This window comes from Acomys russatus, chromosome 23 (genome assembly GCF_903995435.1).
Source record: "Acomys russatus chromosome 23, mAcoRus1.1, whole genome shotgun sequence".
In the NCBI taxonomy this organism is placed as follows: Eukaryota; Metazoa; Chordata; class Mammalia; order Rodentia; family Muridae; genus Acomys; species Acomys russatus.
The window spans coordinates 19,495,435-19,514,634 of record NC_067159.1 but is presented as its reverse complement, the minus strand read 5'-3'; the positions used below and the strand labels follow the sequence as shown (position 1 = coordinate 19,514,634).

The following is a 19,200-nucleotide window of genomic DNA, read 5'->3' as shown; positions in this document are numbered from 1 at the left end:
GAAGTAATGTGTTAAAGAAGAACCAGTTCCTATGTTAAGGCATCGGCAATTGAGCTTAGGATGATGTGTGTGATTTGTATAAGTACATATAAGCTTACTGATGCTCTGCTTCCAGGGATAGCCACATAAAATGTTAGCAAAGTCCAAAGAAAGCACAGTTTAGGCTGTGGTTTTGTTCAGGATTACCCCCTGAAGATCATATGTTGAGGATTTTGGTCATGAATGCAACAGTGTGCAGATCTGGGACCTGTAGGACATGATTAGATTATGAGGGCTTTGAGCTCACTGGAAGATTAATCTGTTGATGAAGCAATAACCTAATGGCTTTTGCGGGTAGGGCTTTGTTATAAATGCAAGCACTCTTCGTTGCTGCCTGGCCAATGTGAGGTAAATTGCTTTGTCCCTTCATGTACTTGCACTTTGATGCATAGCCTCCTCTTGTCCCCCAGGCCCAGAAACCAAGTGACTATAGACTAAAAATTATACAGCAAGCTAAACCCTTCTTTGCTTTATGCTATTCATCTCAGGTATGTTGTCACAGTGACAGAAAATTAAAGCAGGTCTAACTATTTCCAAGAAGTTGCCAAAAGCCTCTTTGTTATCTGTATGTTAATTAATGACTGACTTAATTAGCAATGAGGATAGAAAAAATGCATTTTCTATATTGATGAAAAGAGAGACTTTTAATTATCATGATGAATTGCTAAAAATGTACCTTTGCTGGTGAAAGGAAAAAAAAAAAAAAAAACTCAAGCAATGTGAATGGGCTTATATTCCCATACCTAAATGAGCAAGGATTAAGTGTCAGGTGTAGTCTGTACCCTATTCCCTAATAATTTAACCTTGGTGAATCCAGAAGAACCCAAGTATTGTTAGTTTGGACTAGGTCAATCTAATGACACAAATCCCACCTTGACTGTGCTGACCCTTCAGACATATTTCATTAATCTACGCCATCTCTAAGGACAAAGAGCAGAGGCTTCGTGAAACTTACAAGTTATTTGGACATTTTAGCCTGCTATAATGGAAAGCTATTAAGTAACTGAATGCTCAGCAGAATTTGGCCCAGTCGTTAAATTAAAATTCATTATAACTTCACCACTGCAACTTCAGTGAGTGTCTTGGTAGCTTATTTATCAAAAACGGTCTAGATACTCAGCAAAACAAGACTGGCAGAAGTCAACTTACAAGATTCTGTCTGACTTGGAAATGATAAGATCTAATGATGGAAATATAAATAATAGTGTATTAAAACCCACAGCCAAAGTTATTTGAATGTCATAATTCATATCCAACTTGTAGAGTCGAAGAGATCTAAACCAGGGGATTACTGCTTGAACTGCAAAAAATGTTCTAGGAAGCTGGTTTGGAGTGGGAAAAATGTATCAGAGAGGTAAGATACAGGAGAGATAAAACTTAATTAAAAAAAAACTTCACACACACATGCATTCATGTTCTTTCTATGTAAAATATGTTTCACAAAATCTGTCTTAAATTTTTTTAATGTCTTAAAATTTTTTAATGTTTTTATCCCTTCAAAAATGGTAATTTTGCTGACAGTGATTCTCAAACTACATCTGTCATAATAAGACTAAAGGAGTAACCAGCCTGCTGAATGAAGACTGGCATTCTCAAAAACAGTTTGAAAAGTGCTGATATAACTCCATTTCACATATTTTAAAATATCTTCCATACAAATAATATTCCATGGGTTTCCCGAGGCTGTTAAAAAGGATCTTCTAACTACAGCTAGTCATTGTTCGGACATCACAGCCTACCCAGCCTTGTGAATGGATGAGATTGTAGAGTTGACAAAATCAAGTCTTACTGGCTATTATGATTTTAGATATGAAGAGAGTTTATATTTTTGAACATAAATTTTAAACTCCCTTTTCCAAAGTTGAGCTTTTTCATTTTTCATTAACTGAGACTCTACATAAACGGGCATGTGGCAAAATAACACATTGATATTAATTCAATATGCTTTAACTCCTCTTTACTGTTAGGGATGCAATCATTGATACTATGAATCAAATTAGTGGCCAACTCTATGTAGCTCCCAGAGCACTGGACTTGAAGTAATAGGCTTGGCTCTTCAATGTGTCATTTACCGACAGAAACAAATTGCTAAAGCTCTCTAGAGGTGCCGTGGCACACACTATCTGAAAGAATTTAATGTGAACAGTAAATGGCTTACCTCATTCATTCAAAAATGATTATGCGTGATATCATTTTACTCAGTGCTATCAATAAGACTAACTGCCATTTATAGTAGAAAAGCAGCTACTACCAACTGAACACTTAGCACAGACCTGCTTTTAACTCATGTAAGAGATTATGTTAGGCATTCCTATTTCTGTTTTATAAACGAGAGAATTGAGGCTTAGGGGTGTAAGTTTTCCTCATATGGCCTGAATTGTTGAAGAATGGAAGTTACTCCTTACTATTTTTCAAGGCCTTGTAAATAGCACTATATCTAGTATGTGGTAGATACCTTGCATTCAAAATCCTACATATTTCTGCTTGATGGAGTAAAAACCTAATGCTTCATGTGGCATGACATATACTTAACAAAGGTATGCCTATACTCCCCCAAACTATATCTACTTAAAATTAAAGAAACGACCAAGAGAATTCTTAATAATAATCTTGAAAATACTTAAAGTGGTTGAAATATTCTAGACAAGAACACTATACACTAGAGCAATAGTCTGTAATGATAACTCTTTACCTACCGCATTCTTCATATAGGAAAATCAGGAGAACGGGTGTAAAAGTCATCTCCACTATTCTGTATCACAATATGCATGCATAAGTCTGTCAAAATAAAGCTACAGATAATGCCACCGTGGCCAACAACTGGATAGCTATACATCCTGTGTGACGTGTTCACTCTGTTCTTCACTGTGTTTAGGAAGTGAACATTGTTCATTTTCTTTCTCATCCATTTCTTACTCATAAAAACTTGGAAAGACGGGGAGGAGTAAGTCCACATATTTCAGTTAAGACAACTGTCTCAAAGAAGTGACAAGGATGGTTTGAGCAGGACAGGCACAGGGAGGGGGGAGAGAAGAAAAGAGGCGAGGACGGTGGAATAAAACGAAGAAGCAGAAGGAACCTAGCCTTGGTTTCGCTTCCTGCCACCACCTCCTCATCAGGATGAAAAGAAGTGGTAATGAATGAAAACCAAAGAGGGACAAAGAAAAAAAATTAAAAAGCAGAAAGAGAATGGAGAGGGAGAAAGAAAACGGAAAGGGGGAATGTGATGGATGGATATGAGTGGGAATTTCCAAGGGAAAATAAAGGGCATTAGGAGAGCTTCTTCAAACAGACCCACAGACCCTCCCCCAGAGAGTAGTCCATGTAGGAAATCTGCAAAAATACATCTTAAGCTTGTGTATGTGTACACCTGCATCTAGTTCCCATGCCTTCATGGCATCACAGAGTCATGTGTTGTCTCCCTTATTTTAAGAAGTGTGCCTTAGAGAGGGAATCTCAGCTCCAGCAGCACAGACTGCAAAGCTACGGGGCTGGATCTCCACACATGTGGGTGCCGGCAGCCCCTGCTCAGTGTGTGCTGCTGAGATAATAGCCATCCTTCACAGCAGAACAGCACAACTCTCAGTCCCTTCTGCTGCCACCCACCTCTCTGCTCCACTTCCAAGCTGTGCAGGAAACATAGCCATACCCTACATCACGCATGGAAACCATTCACTACAGCGGGGCACACAAGAAGACTGAAATCCGGGACAAAAGGCTTGAGGGAAAATGTTGACTTCCTGGGATTGAGTCACTATGACTAAAATATCTTAGTGGACTAGCTAGCATGTCAGCGGTAAAGGAGGTAAATACACAGGCTTTGGACTCTGCACGGCTCTGTCTAACCTCCCTATGTCTCAGTCACTTTCATAGTTGTAGTATGGAAAATTAACTGTATTAAGGAATTTAAATAATCACATTCAGACAAAATGACCCCTCACCGAACATCCTATATGCTGCTAATAAAATGGCTCTGAGTACTGATGTGTGTCTACGGAGCGCTCTCTCACACTGGCACTGGATAAAGTAAATCATGAGGTAGACGGCAGCTACTCTGATATGTATGAACATCAACTAACTTTACATTCACAATAAACCCCACAAGGCCAATTCCTCACATCACCTCCATTTAATCATTGAAGAGATACAGGCAGAGAGACACTGGAAAATGGTCGACTAGACCGTAACCCAAGCAGAAGAACTCCAAATCTGAACCTCTGCATGTGTTGCCTCTCCAGGACTCAGATGTTGGTTTGGCTTAATTTGGTTTGGTTTGGTTTCTTTTTCTTTTTCTTTCTTTCTTTTCTTTTCTTTTTTTTTCTAATTTTAGTTTAGATAGGATCTCACTAGGTATCCTGGACTGACCTGCTACATAGACCATTACGTTGACAAGGCTGGCCTGGAACTCACAGAGATTCACCTGCCTTTTGGGGGATGACAGCTATAAGCCGCCTTGCCCAGACAAAAATTACAGGGCTTTTGAAATAAGAAATTTTGTTCAAGGCAGCTGGCTAATTAGTATGAGAAACCAGACTAAGAGTATAGAGTCAAGTAACACCCTTATCTGTGCTGTCTCCTGCAGCAAAGCACAAAAGTGGTTTTCCAAGGCAAGGCTTTATACAGGGAAGAACCCTGAGTGGAAAATTATTGTCTGTCATCATCTGCCTCCACCACACTTGGAACAAATCTGTGGGCACATCCCTCGAATCCAAGTCTCCAGGGACAGTGATACTGCCCTAGGAATAGAGTTCTCAAACATCCCCAATGCACATCAACCTTCAAACCAACTCTGCGCCTTGTTGTGAGGTGCACTGGTTAGTGCCTGATTTTTTGTTGTTGTTGTTGTTCTCTTGTTTGTTTTAAATCTTGATTCTGACACCATGAAGATAGATAGTGTTCAATCATCTCTGCTCCATCGTCTATGTTGCTCAAAAGAAGGATAGGTCTTGGTGACCACCAAGTCCAAATTTGGGGAGCAAAGGCCATTTCAGCCACCAATTCTTTTAATTAGCAAGTTTATATCTATATGTATTTCACAGTCTGCTTTGAAAAGTGATTAAAGATCAATCTATACATCATCATTTTCAAGGAGTTTATACGCCATATCATTTTTGTGAAAAAGGTGAAGTTGTGCTGTTTTTCTTAAAATGTTCTCAGCAATGCGGCAGCCATTTTCATGAAGTCTTACTTCAGCCCTCCAAAAGAAAGTGATTTTGTCCATCTCTGTGTCAACAGAGGTCTTTGTGGTATATACACACAAATATGCAAATATCTTCATAAGAAAACAGCTTCATATATAGGAAGTTTTATACAAATATATAGCTATATATGAAGATATATGTATATATTTTGAAGTTATATAAATATACCTATATATAGGAATATATATATATGAAGTTATTTTTTTTTCAGTGACAAAGACTACACTTGTGACCTTGAACATACTAAGCAAATAAAATCTGCAACTCTACTATATCCCTAACCATTTTGCTTGCTTTTGTTTTCTGGATACAAGCTCTCATTATGTAGCCAAGACCATCTTCAACTCACTATGTAGTTCAGGTTAGCCTGACGTTGATGATCCTCCTGCCTCAGCCTAAGAATGCCACGATTACAGGTCTGTACCACCACACCCAGCCAAGCATTTTCTTAATCATTGTGGTCACTAGTCTATTTGTCTAATTTCTCAAATTACACTGTAAACTATGTAGATCAGCAACTGTAGTTTAAAACTACCCTTAGAGCAATTACTCTAACAGACGGATGTTTAGACAATTATTTTATTAATAATGATGCAGGGCTAGGAGCACACTTACTCAGTCTGTTGGTTCAATCCCCAGCACCACAAAAATACAACATACATGTGAAGGACCTGTGAGAGAGTATGGAACATGGGCCAAGAAGAGTATTTGCATATTATAAACTATTTAATATGCAGAACCCTGTGACTGAGAGAACGGATGATTAATAAGCTTAAATAAATTGTTCAAGGTTTCACAACAAGTGACATTTTCAATCTGAAAATCCAGCCAGGTAAAGTCATGTATGTGGAATCTGAAGATGAAAGATTACAAGTCTCACACTACTTTCTATATATAAAAATATCCTGTGTTACTGCCCATGAATAAATAGCTAAATAAATAAATGTAATGTGATCAAAAAGGTACAGGCTTTTGGATATTTAAATAAATAAAAAGGAATCCACAGATTGAAATATTGAGGAGACTAACTTTCCAAATATCACCCTCCAAGTTAGAAACACATATAAAAAGTTTAGTAAACAATAAGTAAATATAAACTATAATGTTCAAAATACATTAAATATGACGCAAGGGAAAGGTTTGAAACACTTAATTAGAATAATGATTTATGCATAGATTGAATTTATGTATTATAACAGAAAAGGTACAAGCTTAGAACACTGGTAGACTAGGGTTAAAATCATTAGAGAAACCTTTTTAACTTTGGTCCTTGGATTTAGCTCCTACTTCCCAAAATGTTTTTATGAAATGCCAAGCAAGGTGGCTGTGTGGTTAAGAATATTGCCTTCTCTTCAAGAGGATCTGGGTTCAATTCCCAGCACCCTCGTGGCAGCTCACAATTGTTTGTAATTCCAGTTCCTGGGATCCCATACTTTTTTCTTCCTTCCATGGTCACCAGGCATAAATGTAGTACACAGGAATATATGCAGGCAAAACACCCATAAACAGCCAGCTGCTGTGGTGCACACCTGCAATCCCAGCACTTTGGAAGACAGAGGCAGGCAGATCTCTATGAGTTCAAGGCCAGTATTGTCTACAAAGTGAGTCCAGGACAGCCAAGGCTTCACAGAGAAACCCTCTCTCAAACACAGACACACACATAACAAAATAAACAAAACAAAACACATAAATATAAATAATAAAATTAAATAAAAAACAAAATCCTTCATGATGGGTCTCAGAGATGATACAAACATCAGTGGACAACATACTAAAGTATCCAAAGACAAAGTCCTAACTCCCCTGTGGTTGGCTATGGCTGATATTGTTGTGGTTCTCCTGGGAAGAGGGTACGCCTCCCACCATGCTCTCGAGAAGAATGGAGAAGAGCTGCTGCCATTGCTGTTTTGGCTCATCATGTGGTAACAGGATGTACTATTCCTATGAGCAAAAAGGGAAACAGAGTCCAGCCATCCAGAACTCAACACTTCCTTCTCTTCACATTGATTCTTGCATCTATTCATTCATAGCTGAGAACTAAAGGTCAAAACAAGAAAGCAAAGTTGGAGCCTCCCTTTCACAAATCTCTCGTTTTCCTGTCTCTCCATGCCAGCCCCAGCAGCAGGCTCCTATCTTTCAGACATGCTCTTTGAAAGCAGCCTGATCATGGCACTTGTCCCTGGTCCTCTGGCTATATGGTTGAGCTACCATTTGCTGTCATTTTAAGATACTTCAAGTCAAGTTTTCTCTAATGTATAGAGAGTAAGAGCTCTTGGAAGACTGTTCCTTAAATGCACTTGATTACAGCAGTTCAGCCCCACTCAGTCATGATGACTTCCTTGTACCCCATTTAGGTTCTCCCTGGGTCACCTCTAAGTGAGGAGTCACCAAAATCTTGGAGCAATGTACTCTCATCTCTAAACTGAAACCTGCCTCTAAGGACGGAGGTTGAAGACTGACAAGTGCTATCTCACTGAAGACGCTGAATGCCCATTACAGAGATAAGAGGCGCAGACAATATTGATTATGGACGCAAGTAAATCCATGACCCGAAAGCAACTTGCATTTTCCTTTAAAAAATTTTTGCTCTAAAAAAAAAAATCTATGAGCTATTTGGTCTCCTAGAAAACAGGTGCCTGAAAACCCAGAATCTGCAAAGTCAAAAAGTCCCCAGAAACCAGGCCAGCTTTTGCTCTGGCAACTTTTCAAACTGGGAGAGAGAACAAGAGCTTGAAACTGAGCTTGCACTAGAGCTTGAGGATTTCTGACACATTTTAGCAAATGCAAAGTCAAGCACAAAAACAAAGACTTTCTGAGACAAGGACATCTTAACACATCCCCAATCACTAGAGCTGAAGTCATCATCATCTGGGGGTGGTGGGGCGGTGTGATAAACGGAGTGGCTTTGAAACTAGCAAGAACTTGCTTGCTTTCTTTGTACTATTCCGGTTTTGTGACAAGAGCTCTTCGTTTTGAAAATTCTTAAAACAGTTCCCCAGAGACCAGAGAAAATATTTTTTTTAAAGGGGATGCAGCAGATATCCTTATTCACAATCGCAATTCACAAGTTAACCTATGGAAAATAAAAGCCCAAGTTCTCTTATCTTCTCATTCTCTGACTTCTTATTCCTTGTGTGGGAAGAGGGAGGGGGAGGTGAAAGGGGAGAGGGAGCATTATGGGAAGGAAGGGAAGGAAGCCGCAGATAGTTTGTCAATGTAAATGAACCCTAAGGAACCATAGTGAGATTGGTGTCCAAAAAAACATCACTCATCTCCTACCAAAAAAAAACAAAAACAAAAAACAAAAAAACAAAAAACAAAAACAAAAAAACAAAAAAACCACATAACTTTGTATTGTGTTCATATATGCAAATCATGCTGTAATTATTAGCTCAAGAGTTACGTATTGTGTGTTTGTGTGTGTGAGAGAGATAGATGCATCTCTATACACGGCAGAGAAAGAGAGAGAGGGAGGGAGGGGAGAGAGAGAGAGAGAGAGAGAGAGAGAGAGAGAGAGAGAGAGAGAGAGAGAGAGAAAGAGTCAGAGTCTACCCAGGCAGAGAGAAGCACCAGAGCTGTCCAGCAAGAAGATAGCCTTTAAATAAATCTAAAGAGCTCTCATGATGCAGGCTCCTTCCACTCCTGCTTTTCAGTAAAGCCCTGTTGCTGAGGCCTCTTCATTTACAGATGCCAAAAGACATTTTTAGATACTTGTGAGCCAATTTCCAGCTCGGCACACCTGGCTCTTTCATCCAGAAGGAAGGAGAGAGATAAAACAGGAGCGGAGCGTGCTCCCCTGACCCAACTGGCAGGGGTCCCTTTCCCATGACAGCATCAGACTCCTCTACTCCACCCCAGGCTGCTGGTCCCCTTCCTACCAAAATCCAGGAGAAGGCCAACCAGTGAGACAGGGCCACAGACTGGATTAAGTCTATCTGCTTCAGAGACTCACCCCCTTCCTATTCTGCCACCCACCCAACACCTTCTGCAGGTCTCTTCCCTGTCTTTGAGCCACCCAGCCCTGCAGGCTCAGCAGAGGGTGCAGGGGTGGTGTGGAGAGAGACAGAGGTGCTTCCTTCTCACCCACCCCCATGCTCCCCAGAAGAATGTCCTTTGGGGGGAAGAGGGCTGCCACCAAGTTGGAGCAACTTAGATGGGAAAGGCTGGTGGAGCCTGGTCCTCCTGGTGGAGCCTTAACCTGCAGAAGGCAAGAGAAGGCTAGCAGCCTGGGGCTTACCACAAGCACCGGGACGCCAGCGGCCAGCGAGTAGAGGAGCACCGGGGGCACCGCGCTGCTGTCCTCTGGGCCCGGGTAGGGCTTGCGGTAGGCGCTGTCGTGGCAGAAGAAGCCCTGCACGTTCACAGAGAACGTGTCGGTGTATTCGAAGTAGTACGCCAGCATCACCGTCCCTGCCATGATCACCATCTGGAAATAGAGCATGCTGCTGATGAGCGCCGCGGGCAGCAGGGGCATGCACGCCTCCGGCCAAGCCAAGCCGAGCGGGCGGCCGACGCGCCACAGGCCCCCTCCGGGCTCCGCCAAGGCACAGTCACCGGGGGGCGCGGCGGCGGAGGCGGCCTGAGGCCGAGGTGGCGCGAGGCAGAGGCTGGCGGCAGCCGCTGGAGGCAGAGGCGGAGGATGCGGCCAGGCTCCGGGATGCGCGGGCAGGATGCAGAGGAGGTGGCTACCCCCGGACGAGTCTGGGCTGCCCTGCCCGCCCCCTGCCCGCCGCAAACGACGCCCGCCCGATTGCGGGGTCGCGCGCTAGGGCGGGGAGTCCCCGGCCCTGGCACAGGAGCATCCGAGACACCGCGGCTTTGGGGTCAAGCCCTCGGGCCGGCCCGCGGCAAGCGGCGTCGGTGGCACCGCGTCCCCTCGGAGGGCGGGTAGATGCTGTGGAGCTGCAGCAGCTCCCTGGCGGGGGGGGATAATTCCAAATCTGAAAAGGAGGGGAGGCAGCAGAGATGGAGCTTCTAGAAACTCCCTTTCGAGGCACCAGCTGGGCTGTTTCAGACCTCCCGCACAGCGCCTGGGAAGATGGTGCGGGGACAAGTCTTCAGAGCGCAAAGTGTCAGGGTGGCGCCTGTGAGTTGCAGCCTCTGTGCTAACAGTGCTCTGTGACCCCAGCGCTGGACAGCAGGAGGGCGATGTGGCTTCCAAAGTGATGACAGAAATTACCTCAGAGGATTTTTAGATTTTGGGTGGCTTTGCCTCCCCTCCAGTTTCCCAAGGCTTTGTAAATAAAACCACAGAATCAATGCTATTAGCTTCAGAGGCATCATCTTGGGTAACACGGCTCTTTCCTGGTTGGTTCCATGTAAATCCTTTCTCATCTTCTCAGTCTCCTCTGATTAGCTGCTTGAGAGATGAGGCATTGCAGATTCTCGGGACCCAGGGGTACCAGTCACCAGGGAAGGGGCAAAGAGCTACGTGCCTCATGTTGCTATTCCCAGATTTCAGGGAATTTAGGGATTCCTCTGAGGTCAGGAACCCCACGCAGAGTCACCACAGCACAAGCATACAAAATGCAGTCTTACATAGGTATCCCAGCGTGTGCGTGGATATTTAAATAGTTTAGAAGCTATATGTATGCAGAGAACCAGTCCTGCAATGCCTTGTGAGCTCTGCACACAAGCAATGCCTTCAAGTCACCCTGGCCCTGCTCACACTACCAAATCCACTGGACAGTGTTAAAAGCGTGTGCATGAAGCAAGGGGAAAGAAATGTCCTTAAGAGCTCTGCTCTTTTCATGAGAATGTGGAATCACTTACCAGATTTTGGGGGTGTTCGTTCACTTTAAGAGGTTGTATCTTGGTGGCTTTCAGAGGTGGGCCGTTATCGTCAAGAAAATACAGTCCAAGGCAAAACCACCAGCAGCTTGAATTTGGCAAATCACTGAGTTTGAGGATTGGGTGGTAAGAACATTGAGTGTCTTGAATATTAAATAGATGTGCGATGGACCACCATGTAATCACAAAGATCATTCAACAACTAATTATTTGAGAGCACGCTTCTTGAGAGATCGCCCTAAGTGATGGGTGAGACAGGCAGTCTTGGCACGTGGAAGTAAGACGTCCCTAACGTTTAGACACCCGAGTGACTTGCCGTTTGATGAAAATAGGACCATTCTAAAGATGCAAGATGTAAGACTGTATTCAGAAATTCACTCCGAGGCTATAGAGAGGTTTAAACTTCTCCTCTGGTCCCCCAATTAGGAAACTCACCAACCTTACCAACTCAGTTGAGTTTTTGTAAGAATGTTAACTGTTAAGAGTTAACGGAGGGTGGGGCTGTGCATTATTTTCAAAACTAAGATATTTTGTGATGACCCTAGGGTAAATTGATTGCCTGTGCTTCACCTCCAGCAAAGCCCTTGTTCTCTTTCCCACTCTGTTGGTAGCATGACACACTGTGGGTTGTTAATATTTTTAAAATATATTAATGTTTTCACTTCCCTACCAAACACATAGAATAGCCTTACATGTCTAATAGCTAAACTGGTTAAGAGGTAGGACTCAAGGTCTTTATGCCCATATTCGGTCGTGGTCACATGACACAGAAAGAGTAAAATGAGCAGCAAATGTACCCTACCCCCACCCCAGGCCTGTGCTCAGATGTGAGCTCTGCCAGCGAACTGTACTAGAAACCTGGACAAGAAGCATGGCTTCTTTGGGCTTCATGTTCCCATAACCTCCTCCCCATCCCCCACGCAGACTCTACTCCCTAGTTCACTGCATAATCCATACAAAGCCCTTAAACTATTTTTATTTTTGTCTAAAAGTAAATATATTTGATATACTTAAAGTAACTCAGGTTAGTCCAGTTTGTGACCAGTCACCTGGTGCCCTTGGCAGGCGAGCTTCGGTAACGCCCCGGGTTTCTCTTGAAGCATGGACTGTGCACAGTGCCTAGATGTACGCACTTTCTGTCTGCTCCTTTAGATTCTTTCTCTCCTTGTCAGAACCAAAGGTACCCTCCCCTTCCAGAATCTTAATACACTAATCACTAGTTGTCCGTTTTAGATGTTCAAGGAGTGCTGCTGGCTGCTTCATGGCTAGCTAGCCATCCAATGTTAAAAATCCACGTTAGTGTTAAGTCTTCTCTTGCATTATACGGGCATCAACATGACAGTTACCTTCCGTGAATATTTCAGCAGCACCTGGTTCTTGTGGATGAGGGCGTGTGTTCTGTGTCCCTGGGCTCTGTTTCACCTTCCTACACCTAAGCTGCTTTGGGGATAAAGTGGGCAGATTTTTCTTACCTCCAAGAGAATATTGGCAATAGTGAGAATATTTACATTACCTTCTTCAAACAGTATACTTATTTGAGTTTATTTTTTTGTACTTTATTTTCTATTAAATTGTTTAATCAATCTTTTCCAAAAATAAATCTTCTCAATTACAAAGGATTTTTTGAAGTCCTGCCTTAATATTTTGTCTAGACTAGGCTAGGCTAAAAATAGAAATAACAATGTTTAATCTTTAGGAATCAGGACTAAATTTGTAATTTATTTTAACTCTTAATCATACCTTAATTATATCTTTGTGCTTGCAAACAGTGCAGTAATCAACTTCTCTTTACAAAGTAGTCTTCTGTCCTTCAAACGTCCCCATATCAGCTCTCACCCAGGAACTCCACATGATTCAATGTGAAAATGTGAAAATTTAATGTATTTTGTTTTCAGCTGAAAGTAATATGTATTATATACTGCTGCGCATGCCTTAGCAAGCAGCTCATACGCATATTTTGTCACAATAAACCTCTGAGACAAACCTCAGGGAAGTATTGATCAATTCTGGTATCTTCCCTGCCTTCAGGTAATCTGCATGCGATCCGCGAGGAAACAGAAAGGTACCACAACAGCGTGGGAAGATGATGTGGGAAGATGTGGTCCTTCCCCATGTGATTGTCCTCCTGCAGACTGAAGACAGATGTGCCAAAAGTGAAGAGAGAGAAGATCTGTGTTGATACTAAGTACAAGGGCAAACAGAATAGCCAAGGGCAGGCCAACAGTGAATATTGTGAGTAACTAGGTAAAAGTGAAAAGTGAATGAATGTGTTCTCTCCATTGAACTTTGAGAACACAAGGTACTTGCTGGAAAGATACAGAATATCTAATTTTGGCTCATTAAGATAATTACCAACTGACTTCTCTGTTACTGAAATATTTTTTCTAAAGAGCAAGGGCTGAAACCTAATTAATCAAATGAATTTATTTTGAGGACCAAGCATAGTTACGAATTCAGTTTATTGAAGAAAGAGGGTTATGATGGGGGAGAGGGTAAGACTGAGGATTGTGGGTATTTCCAAAGAAGATAAAAATATATGGAATAGTAAATGCTTACTTCCATGTATTTCCAATAGCTAAAATGCAGTCCAGATTTATTCCAGAGATGGTTGGCATCATGCATAGAAATAAAAGTGCAAAAACAATCAGGAAATCCAGAAAATAACTTTTGCATACATAGCTGGGATGGTGGAATGTGAAGGATATAAAGGTTTCATATGAGGCTAAGTAGGGACAACTCTCAAAAATAAAGTATCCCTCCTTTAAACAAACAAACAAGCAAGCAAACAAAAATCCATATTTATGTTGCCGAGACTGAGATAGTGACACTGTTTGAGGAGACTCAGGACTGAAAAGCTAGATGACTTTGCACTAATGAGGAATTTTAAATATTAGCATATAGATTGGTGGAAGCTCTCCTGAGACTAGAGTGGAAATAGAATAAGAAAAGGAATGCTTAAAAAAAAAAAAAAAAAACAGACCACATAACTGCTTTTAGAACCAGGGCACCCAGTGATCCATTCTAAAATTATTGAATGTGCTCACAACCAGACAGTATATAGATACTAATTATTGGGTTGGATGAGGAGAACGAATACATATATTAGTGTACTAAGTCCCTGACTACTTGATATATGAATCACCCCTGAAGCATGAATTAGAAATGAGACCATGATACATTATCCTTAAAAACCCATATAAGACCCCAAAATATGACATCATGAAAGACACATTGAAAAGGTCCGAGCATTTTTAATTACACCCTTGACTTCTCATGACTGACATCACGGAGGACTGCATCCTCACAAACTGAGGTCCAGTGCTTGTCAGGGGGTTAGGTCCTTTCTCAAGAGAAGATGCTAGAACGGTGATTTGTGTGTCTTCTTTGACGTTCCAGCTTCAGCATGATTTTTATTTCCAAAGGCAGATTCTTCTGACTTGACGAATAGTTATCTCCAACTGAGCCCACCAAGATGTCTTTAAAGTGCCTTACTCTGTGACTGTATTGTAAGTATTCAATTTTTCTGCATTTCCAGTATCACAAATCTATACTTTCGACATGATTACCACAAACAATACATATGCTTTATAGCTGAAGCCACCTTTTCCTTGACAGTGCATACATAAGATAAGCAGACTTGTCCAAAAGAAGCAAATAGTTTATAAAATAGAAATTCTGGGAAAGAATAGAAATAGTTAATACATCCTGAACTGAATCCTTCTGTGTTCTGGAAATTCAAATTATTGAGTTGGCACATGTTAACTGAGACATGCTGGTCCCTGACAATTTCTGAGCTTCTCTGAATCCATTTGCTCTTCTATAAAATTCAGCTTACAAATCACAAGTGCACAGATGTTGAAAGGCTTATGTTTACTAAATGCTTCATAAATATTAAAGTCTTGGGAAAACCTGAATTCGAAAACATAATCAGTTGTCCAGACTGCCTCCTCTTAGTCAGTACTAGGTGCTTTCCATCCCTGGCTTCCAATCACAATTACTCAGATGAATTCTGGCTGCACTGCTGTATGTATTGGATAATGCTATAAAGCATTAAAATACCCATTGTTATGTTAGGTATAAATCTATAGATCTATGATGCCACGGGTCATTTCAAGGCACTCAGATTCCCTGAGAATAGCTCAAAACATCTAGAAGAAAATGGACATAGGGATGTGACAATTTGAAGCGTCAACACTTTAGCCCAAGAATCAGAGCACTGCCAATCTGTGTTGGTATCTTTGCTCTGTAAAGTCATGAGTACAGGGTCCTTGGCCATGTCATTTCAATAAGTTTCTGCAGAATCCTAAAATGTTAATAACCTTTCCTGTTTCACCTAAATGTAATGCAGAGCCAAGGCCATTCATGACAATTAGAGGTCATCACCACCACTGTGACTCTTCACCACACCAGTATAATCCTGCCATGGTGACATCAGCAAAATCTTCATTGATCCATTTGGGAGAAAGACAGCATGAAAACCTTGCTGAGCTGTCTATAGCTTTGTGTTCCTTGAGAATACCTGAAAGTCAGTATGTGTGCTGTGGTAAATGAAGACCATCCAAAATTAAATCAGAAACCCTTCAAATACTTGGAGAAACAGAGGGTCTTTAACAGTGAGGTAAAGCATGTGGGGCAACTTGAGTTGCTGATATTTGCAAGTCCATGCTCAAAAATAAAGATGTGAATGCTAATTGGCACTCGTTTGCTTGTCCTTGTATGTGCTGGGAAAATGATTGACATAAAAGCCTAGCAGATGGTAGACGTTTAAAACGATTCCTTCTTTCATATCTGGACTATATCAACTCCTAACATTTTTAAAATTTGGAATTAAGAGCAAATGAACAAATCAAGGTTTATAACCTCGACTAGTTAAAGCTCTGACTTAGTTATAACCAGACTTTGCACATACTGAAGCCTCATGTAGGAAGAGGCATTTTAACACAAACAATTTTCACACAGTTTTTTCAGAAGAGAGGCAAACTCATCGTGGCACTATTATGCCACTTCACTGAACTGGGGTAGTTAGAGGATTAATGATACATGAATAGAACATTTTTCTGGGTCTCTGGGAAGTAGTACTCACTAGCTAATATTATCATAGTTACTGGGGCATGGGGGGGGGGGCAGAATCAAGATTTTTTTTGAAGAAAACCCCATCCAGTTTTGGTTGTTTTAGCAAACTATCCAGCATTTATTTTAGTGTCAGTCCTAACAAAAATCGGTTTTCTGAACTGATAAAATGGCTCAGTGGGTAAAGCCACTTGCTCACAAATCTGGCAACATAAGGTCAATGCCTTGAACCCACCTAAAAAGATATACTGACTGCAGAGCCACACCTCTGTAATTCCAGAAACCCTGCAGTGAGATGGGAGACAGACAGGAGAAGCCCCAGGAAGTTCCCTGACCAGCTAGGCTGCTGTACGATATGGCAGAAGCAAGAGACCTTTCCTCAAAAATGAGATTGAAAGATAAAACCATTCCTGAAATGTCCTCTTACTGCCACACACATGTCATCACCAATTCTGCCCACACACATCCCACGACACATACAAACACACACACACACACGCACACACACATATACACCCCACATAAATACACACCACGCATATTCTCTCTCTCTCTCTCTCTCTCTCTCTCTCTCTCTCTCTCTCTCTCTCTCTCTCTCTCTCTCTCTCCCACACACACACACACACACACACACACACACACACACACACACATGCACATACATGCACACAAACCTTTTAAAAAATCTGTTATACCTCGGACCACTATAATAACAAACAGTAAGAACTGAGCCCTAAACCAGAGACCCTTTACTATGTCACCAGAGCAAAAGCACATGCTTTGCTAGCAAATTCAGTGTTCTAACGAAATATGTGGAAGGTTTGTAACCCAGGTCCCCCAGGAAACCCTAGTTTATGAAGTTAATTAAGGCTTGACGATTCATGTTCTATTTTTATTGGAGATCTACATGACTCAAAAAAGTATTAAAGCAAAACACCAATGGGTGAAAACAAGCTAAAATATTTTGTTCTCATTGACAGAATTACATTGAAGATGCCATTACACACTGCAACATTTACTATAATGATGGTGAGACATGATAATAAAATATGATTAACAATACTGATTTAATAATACAGCGAAAATCAGAAAAGCAAACAGAAGGATATGCAGAAGTTCTCTCAACAATTCCTCCAACTTTCTTTCAAAATGATTTTGTTAACACTGATACAGTGTATAAATGTTCATATTCCTAAGGATAAAGTTTTAAACTACTTAATGTTTTCTGACTTAACAATTAAATTATTTATAATTTATTTCCTTAACTAAAAATTCTTTTGCTTATCAATGTAAATTTTAGGAGGAAGTAGGAGAAAAGCCAAATTGTTTATTATTTACTGTGTGTGTGTGTGTGTGTGTGTGTGTGTGTGTGTGTGTGTGTAAGTTTGCAAATGTGTGCAAGTGAGTGAAGAGGTTAAATTGTCTTGCTCTATCAGTCTCCACGTTATTCCCTCAAACCTTTATTCACAGAAACTGAAGATTTGCTAGTCAACTAGCTTCTGGGTTCTCCCTGCCCTGACCTCCTAATACTGGCATTACAGCGTGTGTAGCCACAACTGACTTTTTATAATGTTGAATCTGGGGATTTGAACTCAAGTCTTCATGCTTGTGCAAACACTCTTACTCCCTGAGCAGTCACCCCTGTCCCTCTTGAACCATCTCTCCAGTTTCTATGTAATAACACACTCACACTCAACAGGCATCTCAAATGAACAGAGAGATCAGCCCAGAGCTTTTGCACTCTCACTGAAATGGAACCCAAGAAAAATCACTTTCGTGGAAAGGTTCTCCAGAAACACTGATAATTTTCTTGTCTTTGCATTCCTCCTGTGATGCAGATGATAAGCAAGGTAGACAGTTTGGTTCATGAAGAAATCCTGTTTTCCCTATGGCCGGTATTGGACTGAAAGATGGCAAGTAGCAGAGATCTCCCATTTGAGAGGCTCCTATGGTATCTGAATACAATTCAGCTTACACAAAGAAACCCAATCCCAAGTGGTCACCTGTCTATGGAACAAAGAAGAGAAACTCACTCAGTTTTCTGGCTTCCCAGGCATTTTACTCCTTTTCTTCCCTCCCCCCGCCCCCCACCCCCACCTCGCTGCGATGATATGATTTGTCACAATCACTCAGCTTACTTTTTTTTTTTTTTTTTTATCAGAGTGTGTATCTCTTATCCTAAAATCTGAATGACTGTATGGGAGCAGACTCCAGGCAAGTCACAATCCACCCTCTCTGACTCTCAGTGTAGATGCTGTTCTTCTTCTGCAGTGCTGTGCCTCCTTACACGTTCACCAGGTTCAAACCAGGATAAATGTTAAAGAACCTGACGCTTTGTGGCAAAGGTTTTGTTTGCATAACGAGCCTGCTAATCATGTGGTTTGGGTTGAAAGAGATAGATGAGTAGGCCAATCGAACCTTCCTCAGAAGTGTGAAACATGCGGGGAGATTCACTTCTGGCTTGATAACCTTAAAGAAACAAATATCTGATTTCTGGCACTGCAACGGTGCCTTTGGGGCAGAATGAGCATCCACAGGCTGTCACATCATAGAGACCTTAGTTTAGAGCTTGAGTCTTCAGACTTTTAAACACTATTTATCTGCCACACTGATTCAGTGTAAGTCAGCGAAGAAGACACTCTGAATGGCAGTGAACCTTTTTACCTTTGCCTTTGGTGGACCTGGGGACAAGGCCACAGGTACAAAGCGTAGTCACTTCTTTCTATATCTCTTTAATTATTGATAGACACGCTTTGTCATGGAGATCAGAATGCAGGAGCCTAAAACACTTTGTTCAGGATTCAAATAAATTATCACAGTAGCTGAATGATAGGAATCTCTCTTTTCACAGTGATGAATATGGAAAGGTCAGTAGCTTCAGTGGAAGCCTTTCTTGATGGTCTGTATATTACTGGCCATGTACATATCTGCATGTGTCCTCAGATGACCTCTCCTCTGAGCCTACATATACAGACAAAGTCCAGTGTGTCCTTTTCTTACTGGACACCGACCTTACCTGATTAGAACCTCACATCTATTTCTTCATTCATCTTCAGTGATCTCTCTGAAGGTCATATCTCTAAATGTAACTGTATTGGGT

At 41.4% G+C, this 19,200-nt stretch overlaps 1 protein-coding gene across 1 annotated transcript in view; it reads right to left on the bottom strand.

The window, feature by feature from the left end:
- Plppr5 (phospholipid phosphatase related 5) overlaps positions 1-10,739 on the bottom strand; it is a 104,222-nt gene extending 93,483 nt beyond the window's left edge. The window contains exon 1 of the mRNA XM_051165673.1: positions 9,478-10,739. Within this exon, the coding sequence (XP_051021630.1) occupies positions 9,478-9,714 (237 nt within the window). The 5' untranslated portion in view covers positions 9,715-10,739. The remainder of the gene's footprint in view (positions 1-9,477) is intronic.
- Between the last annotated feature and the right edge of the window lie 8,461 nt (positions 10,740-19,200).